This window comes from Pseudopodoces humilis, chromosome 5 (assembly GCF_049639895.1).
Source record: "Pseudopodoces humilis isolate 2021_Gansu_Grassland_sample_001 chromosome 5, ASM4963989v1, whole genome shotgun sequence".
In the NCBI taxonomy this organism is placed as follows: Eukaryota; Metazoa; Chordata; class Aves; order Passeriformes; family Paridae; genus Pseudopodoces; species Pseudopodoces humilis.
The window spans coordinates 19,773,069-19,786,139 of record NC_142204.1 but is presented as its reverse complement, the minus strand read 5'-3'; the positions used below and the strand labels follow the sequence as shown (position 1 = coordinate 19,786,139).

The 13,071-nt window shown below is 36.9% G+C and overlaps 1 protein-coding gene across 7 annotated transcripts; it reads left to right on the top strand.

Moving 5' to 3' along the window:
- The first annotated feature begins 51 nt into the window (after positions 1 to 51).
- On the top strand, positions 52 to 13,004 carry GLT8D2 (glycosyltransferase 8 domain containing 2). Of its 7 annotated transcripts, none has more exons than XM_088055441.1 (11): positions 52 to 328; positions 1,546 to 1,690; positions 2,225 to 2,279; positions 3,654 to 3,749; positions 4,942 to 5,110; positions 6,563 to 6,680; positions 8,022 to 8,106; positions 10,121 to 10,233; positions 10,657 to 10,823; positions 12,027 to 12,139; positions 12,714 to 13,004. In XM_088055441.1, the coding sequence occupies exons 2-11, from the start codon at positions 1,685 to 1,687 to the stop codon at positions 12,884 to 12,886; spliced, it is 1,095 nt and encodes a 364-aa protein (XP_087911567.1). In that variant the 5' UTR covers positions 52 to 328; positions 1,546 to 1,684; the 3' UTR covers positions 12,887 to 13,004. The 7 variants fall into 7 exon arrangements, with proteins under 7 accessions (XP_087911567.1, XP_087911569.1, XP_087911564.1 ...); XM_088055443.1 differs by having other exon boundaries at positions 1,546 to 1,751; XM_088055438.1 differs by having other exon boundaries at positions 1,546 to 1,788.
- The last annotated feature ends 67 nt before the right edge of the window (positions 13,005 to 13,071 follow it).

Sequence of the window (13,071 nt, the reverse complement as noted above, 5' to 3'; positions counted from 1 at the left end):
CATCACCGCTCTGCACATCTGGAAGTGGTTTATGTGCTCTCATTCCTCCAGTGTAGCGTCTGGACTCTGAGCTATTCCTCAGCAGCAGAGAAAGGAAAGAAAACCAGCACAACTCCAAAGTAAACTTTGAAGAGTACGAAAGAGGAATTGAATCGTAAAACTGTTACTGTGCCCTGTAAGGCCCTTGTGTGGGTGACTTCAAAGGAGGATGGTGATCAAGGACGCTTTGGCAAGAGTGCTTACAGCTGTGGGCTATCTAGGATCCAAGTAAATAGCTCCACAGCACTTCAGGAGAGAGGCATCCCGAATACTGTGCTGCTTTGAAGAGGTAAAAAGACTAATTAAGCAGGAAATATCTAAGCAGTAATGTCACTGTTTTTGAACTTTCCCTTCTGCAGCCCCTCGCTTTGTTACAGGATTTGGCAGCTGAGTTAGGGACTGCCAGGTTCCAGGAAATAATGTCTACAGTCAGAAAAAAACGAGTAAATGTTTGCAGGGGAATAAATATACCTCTCTTTCCTTAAAAATCAGTAGGTAATCAATTGGTGTTTCAGAGGCTTAGGAATGTTGTAGTTGTGGAACTCAGTCTTGTGTGAGAGTCTGTCTTAGGATTTTCAAGTTTAAAACATATTTCAGTTTATGTGGATTTAATAATTTCTGGAGATAACATGAAGCTGTGGCTGTGCAGCTCTCATCTTGCAGTGATCATCAGGACTGTTTGTGGCTATTGTCACAAATGCTAATTCAAAGATAGAAGGCAGCCTTGAGGAAATCAGGGGAAGATTGTGTTCAGCTAAAGTGTGGTTAGAAAATTAGTCCAAGAGTGTAGCAGGTTCTGTTGTCTCTCTGCTTACCTAAATGAGTAAAGTTTTTAAAAGTAAAAGAAAACAATATTTCTTTGTAATGCGTGAGAGAAAGGCTTTCTCAGCTGTGTTTTTTCCCGACAGATAAGCTTGATTTCCTCTGTCTAAATTAATGCCACATGAAGAGAATGGTCTGCTGGAATGTAGATAAGTAGTGCAGATGTGGAAGAACTTCCAGAATACTCCTTTCTCACTGTAATTTAGTCATTAGCTGGGACTTAAATACATGTGACTATAAGTGGCTTGTAAACAAAGCCACATCTTAGATTTTTATATATATTTTTGTTGTTGTTGTTTAACTTGTTGGTCAAAGTAGACACTAATTTAGGATGCTGCCTGAACTTGAGTACTAACCAATGAGAGGTGGTCAGTCTTGTGTCTCAGATTTCAAGAATTCTTGCTGTTCTGTTTGATTTGTCGAGGAGCTGGAACAAACTTCATTTTTATGTGTGCACAGAATGCATTTTATATCTTCATCTGTGCAGTAATGTATCTATATCTGTATGTGTGGAAACAGGAAAAAGGTCACACAGTTGGATTTTTCTCTCCTCCCCAGTTTCTGGTGCTGTTTTTTACTGGTGGTTGTTGTTTTGGTTATGTGGTTTATGTTCTCTTTCATAAACAGTAGTTTTGGGTCCAGAATTCAAACAAATGTTGTATTTCTCATAATCCTGTACTTTAGGGATTATGTTCTGTCTTCTCAGACATGGCTGCTCTCAGGCCTGGACTAGAAACACAGTTTTAGGGAAGGCTACCTCCTTTTCTTCAGCATCACGAAAAATGTGCACAAATACAAGCCACACTACACACACTGGAAGAATATGGCTGTAAGAAAATACTCTCACTGTTGCTTTGAAGTCTTTTGAGAATCTAGAAGACCCTGCCCTGGTATAATATTCCCATAGGTTTGGGAATGCATACTCCAGTAAGAGATTAGCATTTGCGATAGTTACTGCATTTGAGGTGAAATCAGAGATATATATATTTATAAATTGCATTAGTGGGTGTTTTAATACTTCTTTGCACGGTATCTTAAAAAGTTGTAAAAATCACCTACTGATGTGGATGATTAAATGGGATTTATTAAAATGTTTTTATAAACTATTAGTTGCTTAAATTATTAATAAAAATATTACTAACACATAATACTAGGGTTAAAGTAATCTGTATTTGTAATTTGTAAATTTGAAAAAAAATAAAAAATGGTATTTACAGAGATTAAGTGCAGTTTTACTAGTTCAGTAACTTGATAACACTTGATAATCCAAAATGTACTGATTTAACCGCTAGAATTAATTTCTGGCATTAATGATGTTTCTCTCCTTTTTTTTTTTTTTCTTTTAATTATTTTTTTATTTTAGTTTACCACAGATCGCAGTTCTCATCCAACAGGACACATGGCTCTTTTAAAGAAAAGTAAGAGATTAAAAACATTTGAAAGACATATTTTTTTAAAGTAGGAAAGAAATGTCAAATCCAATTTTTCATACAACTGTTGTCAGAGTTGCTTACAAATTTATAGTTCTTGTATTGCTAAATTATACTTAACTTTAAGTATGCAAATAATTTTTTTCCTGTTAACTGTGTCAGATAAATACAACCATAATTCACATTAATTTAAAATTACTCACTGCTTTACTGCATCAGGCTGGAGATTATGAAATTTCCCACCAATAATGCAAGTAGCTGCTATTTTCATATGAATTGTGCCCAGAGCATTGAATGTGAATTTTACAGATCTCTGCACATTAATGCTGTTCATACTCAAAATTGAGATATGGCCCCAAGAATTTTAGGGTTCTTATCCCCAAGAGGTCAGTGACTGAAAATGTTTTTTTGCCTTTACTTATGTGCCAGACATTTCTCAGAAGTCAATGGGCTTTTTCCTCAGCTGGGTTAAATTAGTGCAGGTTTGGTTTACCAATTTCAATCTAGTCTCATGTCCAGTTGGCCATTTTGATTAAAAGAGTTCAAAACTCTGTTCCCTTTGCTCTTTTAAACACCTTAAATACATTTTATGGTGGTGTAAAAGGAACAAAGTAGTCTGAAACAAAGAACACCCATCATCAAAGTAGCTGTTGATGAGGGCAGTGTTGTGCTTGTGTGAACTGTCCCAACACCTGCACATGCTTGCTTTGTGTTGAATGACTTAAACTTGTACAAGACAGTCTTCCAGGAACTATAAATCAGAATATACAGTCGGGTCTTTGCCTTGCTTTGATTTTACTGTCAAAATAAGTATTTTCAAGTATTTTGAAACATTCCTGGTTTCAGTAGCATGGTGGGCTTGTTTTTCTAGAATACAACGCTCAAATACACCTTCAGGATCTGAACATTGAAACAGATAAAAATATTCTCCTGTGTCTGAAGCTTTATCTAGGAAGCATGACAGAATAGAAGGGCTACATAAAAATAATTAACTCATTAAGTGAGTGTAAACAGACAATGGACTAGCCAGGAAAAAATGTCCCAAGCTCCTGGTAAAATTCAGAAACAGGTGAATTTTCTAACATGGATAACTCATATATTGGGAGTCTTACAATTTAGTGAGCAAATTAACCATGACAATTAGGTAGTTGGGGATTACTTTAATAAGGGAGAGTTACTGTTGTGTTTATAACATAAAATTTTTAGCTTGATCAAATAACACCAGAAAAAAGCAACAAATACAGGTTATCAAATTTTTCTATCATCTGTGCTGGTTGCAAATTGGATTTTTATTTTTTTTAATCAGATACTTGGGAATTAGCTGTTATACTGATTGTTAACACATTCTCCCTCTTGTTTCAGTTAACCAGATCTTACTGTTACTTCTTGTCTTAACTGTGTGTGCTATTCTGTATAATAAAGTTCACCAAGTGCCATTGGCATTAAGAAATGAAACGGGTAAGTGACTTTAACTTCAGTTTCATTTATGTTCCTGTTCTGTATTCTTCATGTCTTAACTTATACAGCACTTTTCACCTTATTGAATTGTTTGTCCTGCAGTAGATGAGCTACTCACACTGTTACATATAATCTGGGATGAAAAACATTTTGCTTCTGAATTATTTGAATAAAATGATAGGAGATTGATAGTGATGACTAAGAGTTGTAATTCTGATTAAGTTTTTATCCAGATGTCACCGATGTAGATGGATGCTGGAGTATATCCTTACTTGAGCTGAACAGATTAGAGTTGTCAAGTGGTAAACTTTGATCATGACCTGCCTCCTTGGGAATGTTCTTGGCCTGATTATTCATTTCAGATAGACCATCAAATCTTCATATTTACAGCAGAAATTTTAGCTGGAATTTTTATAGTGACAGAAACCTTATAGGGTTAATAAGATTAGACTAGTATTAAATGTTTATGTAAATAGTTTGCTCACTGTTCCCAAGGTAAACAAACACAATCTTGAGATAAATAATTTATTTTCAGTATGTTTTTGTGTAATTGTTACATATTAACTGTAATTGTTATGTATTAACCAGTATAATTATATCTGTTCAAGTTCTGTAAGTTAATCGGTTCTAATTAGGGATGAAAATTTTTAGCACTTTTCTTCATTTTAGCATTAATCTGATTCAGTATAGTTTAGGTTTTTTCCCTTATATCATTAGCAACTTCCTGCTGGTACAAATTTTTGCACTCTTCATTTCAAGCCAGCTTGCCAAAGAAGTGGGACTCATGCAATTGCACTGTCTCTTTGACTTACCTTGTTCCTTTGATAATTTTGGAGCCTATTGTTCAATTTGTACTAAATATAACTGAGAAGTAGAAGTCTCAAAGGTATTCCAGCCTCTCCAAATTCCATGTGCATAAGCAGCTACATGAAGGACAGGCTGAATCGTGCCTGTGCTGAGTAGAAGATGCTGGGAACTCTCTTATTTTTTCTGTTTGGAGGCATCCAACAGTCCAGTCAACCTGCAAGTGGTTCTGGATTAACAACAACTCAAGCTGTGTGTTTTACCAGATGGGGATGTGTGCAATGTGGTAAGGAAAAATGGAGTGGTGCTAAAATGATTCCACTGCTTATGGTATACTTACTCATTTTTGTGACCCAGATCTGATGTAAAATGTGTTTGTTTCTTGCAGTGGATTTGGAGAGCCCTGAGGAAATGGAAGAAGAAATCCCAGTGGTGATCTGTGCTGCTGCGGGCAGGATGGGTGCAGCTGTAGCAGCGATCAGCAGCATCTACAGCAACACAGAGGCCAATGTTTTGTTCTACATTGTTGGGCTGAAGACAACCATCCCACATATTAGGTACACACCAGCCTTGCTTTGTTTTGGGCTGTACTTAGATCCGTGTTGTTGCTCCGCCTAGCACATGCATAAGGCTTTGGAGGACTCTTCAGGGAAAGGTAGTGCTATTGGTAGCAACCTCAGGACTCTGTACATGATGGAAAAAGGACCACTTTGTCCTCCACAAGGCACTGACTTGTGCAAAGAGGTGTGAAATAATCAGGCTATATAAGCCCAGAAAGCATTACAATGACTTTAATTTCTTTCCTTTTCACTGCATTCCTTGATTTCTCATTTCATTTCCTTTCATGAAATTAGAAATCATCATTTCATGAAAGGAAATGAAATCTCAGTATTTCAATGAATATTCATCTCATTAAGTTTCAGTTCATTTCACAGTACTTCATTTCATTGTTTTCATGTCAGAATTCTCTTTCTCAATTTCACCTCATCATATTTTCCTTTCCTTTCTATCCATTTTGCTTTAATCCTTCATTTCTCATTTTATTTCCTTTCACGAAATGAAAATTCCTCATTTTGTGAAAGGAAATAAAATCTCAAGATTTCAATGAATATAATTACTTGAAGTCTCATCTCATTTCAATGCACTTCATTTTATTCCATTCCCTTTCATTTGATTTCATTACATAGTTTTCTTTTTTAATTTCATTTCATTATATTTCATGTCCCTTCTTTTAATTTCAATTAATTCCTTTATTTCTCATTTAATTTTCTTTCATGAACTGAGAATTCTTCATTTCATGAAAGGAAATTATATCCTGATATTTCAATGAATCTAATTTTGTGACGTTTCTGTTCATTATGTTTCAGTGTTAAAATTTGCAAACATTGTCTTAATGAGGACCAAGTTGTGAATGAACACTAAAACATTTCTTAGCAGGTCTCACCTCTGGCTACTTCACTTCTGCAGCCTTTTGTGTCTGCCTTTTGCAAACAATTTGTGTCAGGATAGAAAATAAACAGTGGTGATAAGAAAACTGAAAAAAAGATGAAAATAAAATTAGTTTAGCCTAAAGGAAACACAGTTAGGAGGTGACGTAAAAGTCATCTGGAAGAACATAAAACTGAAAGGAATTTAAAAGACTTGAAAGCGCTGTAGACAGGATAAGATATAATTATCTTTAATTATAGCAAGAAAACTTAGAATATAATTTATTGCAAATAATGGTGAAAGATGAGTTGTTTGGGTACATATGATAGTTTTGGGAGTGGTGTGGGTTTTTTTTTTTTGTTGGGGTTTTTGTGGGGGATTTTTAAAAAAAAATTATTTTAAGAGCAATTTTAACAAAGGTCTGTATGCAATAGCTGTAGACATAAGTGATTCTGTCTTGGGATAGACTAGATCAGGTGAGCTTTCAAGGTCTCTTGTAATAAGTGTCTGTGGATTTAATACTGGAAGTACTTGCCACATGCTTTATATTTCTTTTATTACTTCTTTTCTTTTTATCACAGAAAATGGATTGAAAATTCTAAACTGAAAGAAATAAAATTTAAGGTTGTGGAATTCAATCCTATGGTACTAAAAGGAAAAATCAGACAAGATGCATCACGTCCTGAGCTACTGCAGCCTGTGAGTCAATGAACATAACAAATTGTTGAGGTTGTTAATGCTTATTATGGGTTTTAAAATGTTCTAGATCTGTTCCATTTCATGGAGGGGGTGTGTGTGTATGTGTCTTCCATTGCAAGAACCAATGACCATGAGATGAAATTAGTCAGAGTGACAACATAAACAAGAGATGTTGCATGCTTTTCATGCAATGAGTACATCTCTAGAATTCCTTGCTGAAAGGCCTTGTGGATGTAAAAATGTTCAGGGGTTCAGTCAGGATCAAAGTTCATATTTAGATCACATCTAGATCAGAAAATTCCTTGAGCTGAAAATAGCTGGAAGCTAGGAGAATACATGGAGCAATTGTTCTGGATGCTTGCTCTATTTTTATTTTTCACTGAGTGTCTGGTTAGGACCACTCTGAAGGCAGAGGCTGGGTAAAATTCTGGTCTGAATTCTTAAACTTGTTCTTACATTCTCAGTCCCCTTTCCCTCTGCTCTGTTCTTCAGTGCTGTTGTAGAAGTTATCCCATGTCTGTGCCACCAGTCAAATCATTTCTTTAGAGTGGATTTATGATACCATTACATTTTGAAGTGTTTGGTGTGACGTATACTGTAAAAATGCACTAGGAAGAGCATTTGCAGCAGGTCCAGAAAGGTGCTCCTTCCTCTCTGCTCTGCACTGGTGAGGCTGCATCTGAAGTGCCGTGTCCGGTTCTGAGACCACCAGTACAAGAAAAATATGGACTTACTGGGGCGAGTTCAACCTGGGCTGCAAAGATGATTAAGAGGCTGAATCATCTTTTATATGAGAGTCTGAAAGAGTTGAGGCTGTTTCAGTCTGGAGAAGACAAGATTCAGGAGGTTCTTATCAATCGGTATAAATGCTCAAGGGGAGCAACAAGAGACAATGGGCATGAATAACTTGAAATTCCTTCTGGGCTAAAGAAAAGCCTTTTAAAACCAGGAATTTGAAAGTCTCAGGTTGCCCAGAGAGACTGTTGAGTCTCCATTTGTAGACATATTCAGAACTCAGCTGGGCATGGTCTATCCACCTGCTTGAGTGGACTCTGCTGCAGGTGGGGGGTTCAACAAGGGGATTTCAAAAGGCTCCTTCCAGTCTAAAGGATTCTTTGAGGAAGCAACAGATTTGTTGTAGTGGATAAATAATAATAGCAATAATAGAAATAATACTGGATTTGAGACAGTAATAAAGCTATGGGGGAAGAAGCAAATAGTCACTGATTAGTGCTCAGTAAAGAAAGACATTCCAACTGACTTAAGAGAGACAGAAGCCTGAGACTACTGCATTAAACAGCTTTACCATTTAGCCTTTATATTTTTTTTTCTCTTTAATAGCTGAACTTTGTTCGATTTTATCTTCCTCTGCTTATCCAGAAACATGAGAAAGTAATATATTTGGATGATGATGTCATTGTTCAAGGTAAGCTGTTGTCTAAAAAGCAGTATCTAACAGAATTAAATCAAAGTTATTGCAGCTTTTACAGATATTTGGAAATATGAGATATAATAGAAACTGAGGCAGCTGCTAGGAATGTTGAACTTAGGGAAAGTACAAGTAATCTGTTTGTATAAATTAAAGTTTGAGGAAGAACTTATCTGCATATGTTTTGCATAATTGTGATCAGAATTGTGGGTTTCATTTTAATTGATTGTGATCAATTGCTGAAAGATACAATGAATTTCACTCAGGTGCTGCAACATTTATTAAGTGTGTGACACGCATTTGAATTCCCACAAATGCTACCAATTCCTTATCCAGAGCTGCTGTTCTGGAGAGCAAGAGGAATTTAATCAAATAAGAGATTTGATTCAAGCTCCAAACACTCAAAATATGGTTTTGAGCATCTTCAGCTCAGAATATAAAGTAATTTTCAGAATCACAAAGATTGCAGAGTTCCTAGTCAAGTGGGAGCAGTTAGAAGACATTCAAATTCTGAAAAAAATATTTTCTTTTTTTCTTATCATCAGTGATCTCTTTTGAAGACCAATTATTTTTTTTAATGATAATTTCTTGTGATTTTTTTCTGTTCTGTTTCCCAATTGTTGGGCTTTTATCTCTGTAGAGCCGTTGCCTTCATGTTTGTTCTATCATACTTTTTTATTATTTTAAAGCACTTTTTAACCAGTGTTGTGCTTTAACCCTGGTGGGCAACCAAGAAAAATTCCCTTTGGAAAGGACTGTGTATAACTACAATAAACTTTTTGGCCTAAATTAGTCTTTGCTGTAAGAACATTAAGACCAGTGAATTTACACATGACAAAAGCATAGTTCTCCACTGCTTTTCTGCACCTTTTTATAGTCTTGTCTCTCTAGGGGCAGATTTCAGACCTCCTGCACTTAAAGGGGTCACTATTTGCTGCTTTAGAAAACACAACTAATCTGTTCTGCCTGTCTCATTTTCATTTGCCATAGGCTTCCTATCACAGTTCTCCAACATGGGTGTTTCCAGTGGCAATCTCTCCTTGGTTTTGTTGTTCTGTCTGTCATCAAAGGGCAGCAGCAATATTTAACTCTTTGAAAGGTTCCATGTCTTCATTTAGACTCCAATTTCACGAGCAGCTCATGCTGAGCCCACCACTTCCCTGTCACCCCTCCCTGCACCTGCGTTCACCGGCGCTGGGCTCTTTCTTTCCCTGGGCTGTCAGCTGATGGTGATTGTGGAGCTGCAGGATAAAGATGCAGTTTCACATTACACCTCATGGTAGGCTGCTGCTGACCAAGTGGACTCTCCTGTCCCCAGGCAGCTCCTCTTATATGTGTAACCTGCAGTGGTACAGTAGCAGAAACAGCTGATTCAGCTGTTTGACCTGGCAGAGGAGCAGCAGTACAAAAAGTAAAGGAGATGAAAGCAAAACTGGAAGCTGTAAGGGGTTGGGATGCAGGCTCACTCGATTGCTGTGGCAGTGCTGTGTTTCCCACCTGCCCTGAAACTGTTCTGGCACATCTTGGGTACATGACAGTCAGGTGATGGTGAGGTGCCAGGCATTACAATGTTTCTCTCCACCAAGAAGGAGCTGGGTGGGCCGTGAAACCAGCAGGGATGGTCAAGTGACAGGTGCATTTCAATCAGCCATTGCTGGGAATTCAGGTATCTTCCTATGCCATAGCACCAGGAAAAACTTCCTCTGTGCAAGACAATTAAAGTGGCACTTTTGTGGGACTTGAAGAGGCTCAGAAAAATTGCCTGTGCCTTCCCTCCAAAGGCAAGCTCTGTGAATGTACAATTTTGTAACCAGGCTTTTTAACAGTCCTATTGGCCTCTGCTGCAGCTGATTTTGGACAACCAGAATATGAATGTATTGAATACAAATGATAATGTCTGAAGATTGACCTTAGGCATATTACAAAATTCAATAGGGGATATCCATTATCCTATCAGCTCTGTTGCAGTGCAGTAGGAGTTGTCTGATGCTTGTGACCTTTCTGTAAGCAGGTGACATCCAGGAACTCTACGATACTAAGTTAGCTCCTGGACATGCAGCAGCTTTTTCAGATGATTGTGATCTGCCTTCTACACATGAAATGGTTAGAAGTGTAGGAATGCAGGTAAGATGCCATTCTAGAATTCTAATAATGAATGTGTTTGCCCATAAGTGTAAGATTCTATGTGTTTTCCCCAAAATGAAAGTTTTATGTATATAGATATAGGTAACTTTGTAATAGTTGTACAGGTAATGAAGGACTTTTTGTAGCAGTACAATTGTGATGCTACACGATTTAGTGTGGGCTACCAAAAGACAAACACTAGGAGGGAAAAGCCTTATCAAACTTCCATGGTACAATAGTATAGAAAATGTAATTTAGTATCTGGAAGTATCCTGCCTTACAGCCTTGCCATATGGAACTCACGACAGGTAACTACCATCTAGAAACTCATCTTTGGGAGACTCTCAGTGAGAGTGAGGTGCATTTACATTTATCTTTATAGAGATTCCTAGAGGATGAACATACCTTTTTTTTATTTCTTAGAACACATACATGGGATTCCTGGACTACAGAAAGCAAGCCATTAGAGATCTTGGCATCAGCCCCAGCACCTGCTCCTTTAATCCTGGAGTAATTGTTGCTAACATGACTGAATGGAAACATCAGCGGATTACAAAGCAGTTGGAAAAATGGATGCAAAGAAATGTAGAGTACGTGTAGAACTCTAGCTTTGCACTTTACTTTTAATACTTGGTTTACAATTTCACTTCCTGTTTAAAAGCTCTTGAAGGATTTTTTTTAACTCCAAGCAGTCTTTCTTTTGAAATCTTATAAAGTGAAGTAACTCATGTTCCAGTATTCCCATCTATTTAAATCTGACCAATTCTGTACCAGGTAATGGCTGCTTGGAGTTTTAATCTTGTGTTCAATCACAAACCCCACTCCAACCTGAGGGACATTGAGAACACGCGGTTCTCATTTTGGGTAACCAGCTTAGCCTGGGATGAAGCCACTGAATAATCTTCCCTTCCTGAGGCTAGCTTAAAGAATGAGGATTGTTTCCTTCTTTGCCTGGGGATTCTCCTGTTGTAGCATCAGCCAAGCTGTAATTGGACACCATCTTTTTTTAAACACCAATAGAAAACACTTCATTTTCTCTAGTAGATGAAATTTTACATGATGTAATTTTGTTATTGACCACAAATAAATTGTGACACAGTTAAACACCATTTTTAAAATTAGTTCCCTGCTAACCTGTATTTGAAAACTTGATGTTTATTTTCTTTCTCTGCAAAGGATTAATTTTAAATTTTCTAAGATAAAATTGATATTGAATAGTTTGTGCTATTTTGCTGTATCCATTACTCGTTAGTTTCCACCTCCTAATGCCTTCCCTTACAATGGTTAGGCATGATCTAGCCCTGGATTTCTCACAAAATTCATAGGAAACAAATTCTTTAGATACTAATTTATGCTAACTAGGCTTTGACAAAATCCAGTTGGAGGTTAATTTAAAGGTCTAAAACCTAGGGAAGGGAGATGGGGAAGAAAGAGGGAATTAAAAACATGGAAAAATGTACATTTTCTTAAGAAACCAGGCTAAATTATGTTTGATTGCTTAACAGCTTTTTTCCTACAGTTAGCTTTGTCAGCCTTGAGAGCTATAGTCTGTATGTAGAAAAAATTGGTTTCATGTTGGGTCTGACTCCCATTTTACTTGGCAGTGACAGTTCACTCCACGGGAATTGGAGTTGCAAATATAACCAGTTAAAAGCACAAGGAAGGAGTATGCTGAAAACTGATCCATTCAAAATTATTTTTAATTTTGCCAGATACTTACTTTTAATCTTCTACCTTTTGTATTAAAGATTTCTCAAGGTTTTGAACATATTCTTTTATTTTTCCTTTTGCAGGGAAAACCTCTATAGCAGTACCCTTGGGGGAGGTGTGGCAACCTCTCCAATGCTGATTGTATTTCATGGAAAATATTCCTCTATTAATCCTATGTGGCACATAAGGCATCTCGGTAAGTTTAATTCCTTTCTGCGAGTTGGAACTAAGGTGAGTTTGTGAGATTCCAGTGCAAGACCTTTTGTGACTTTACATCATGTCCCACTTATGTGGAAAGAATATATTAAATATCTGAATATAGTGAGACTGAAAAAAGTCAGTCTTGGTGCAATGGAAGAGAAGGGGAAGCCTGGCAGTGGTTGTTGTCAACATCCTGGAGAATGTAGTTACCTTTCAGCTGGGAGTGCTGAATTATTCTAGAAAAAACCTAACAGCTTAGCTGATATGGTAAAATGAATAGATTTTACTTTGTAATCCAATCCCAGCTATGCCAAGATGTTATAAGTGTTTAAGAGGAGAGAGTTGAGAGATGAGACTTGCTGATTTTTTTTTTTCTGATGAAAAGTAAGAGGCATCAAGCTGAAAAAAGCTACTTATCATACAACTGGGTGTAAACTAACATGAAAGTGTACTAACCAGACTTCTGAAAAAAAAGTCACCTGAATTTAACTCACTCTACAGTGTCTTCCATTATCAAAAACTGCATTCTTAAATTCATTTTTTTAAAATTTTTTAATCTACCCATGCAGGTTGGAGTCCTGATGCCCGTTACTCAGAGCAATTTCTTCAAGAAGCTAAATTACTTCACTGGAATGGGAGATACAAACCTTGGGACTACCCCAGTGTCCACACTGATCTCTGGGAAAACTGGTTTATTCCTGACCCTTCAGGGAAGTTCAAATTAACTCGTCCTGATAGCTGATACTGAAATACTGCAAAATGTAGTGTATGGGATGCAATTAATAGTTTGAGATGAAACATGTTGTATGATTAATTGATTTTAGAAAATGAAGTATTTGTTAAAAATATGAATAACTGACCATCAGTTTTGTGTGCTTATGCCAGGAGAGGGAGGATAGAGTGACCAGTACACAGTTCAGATTATCC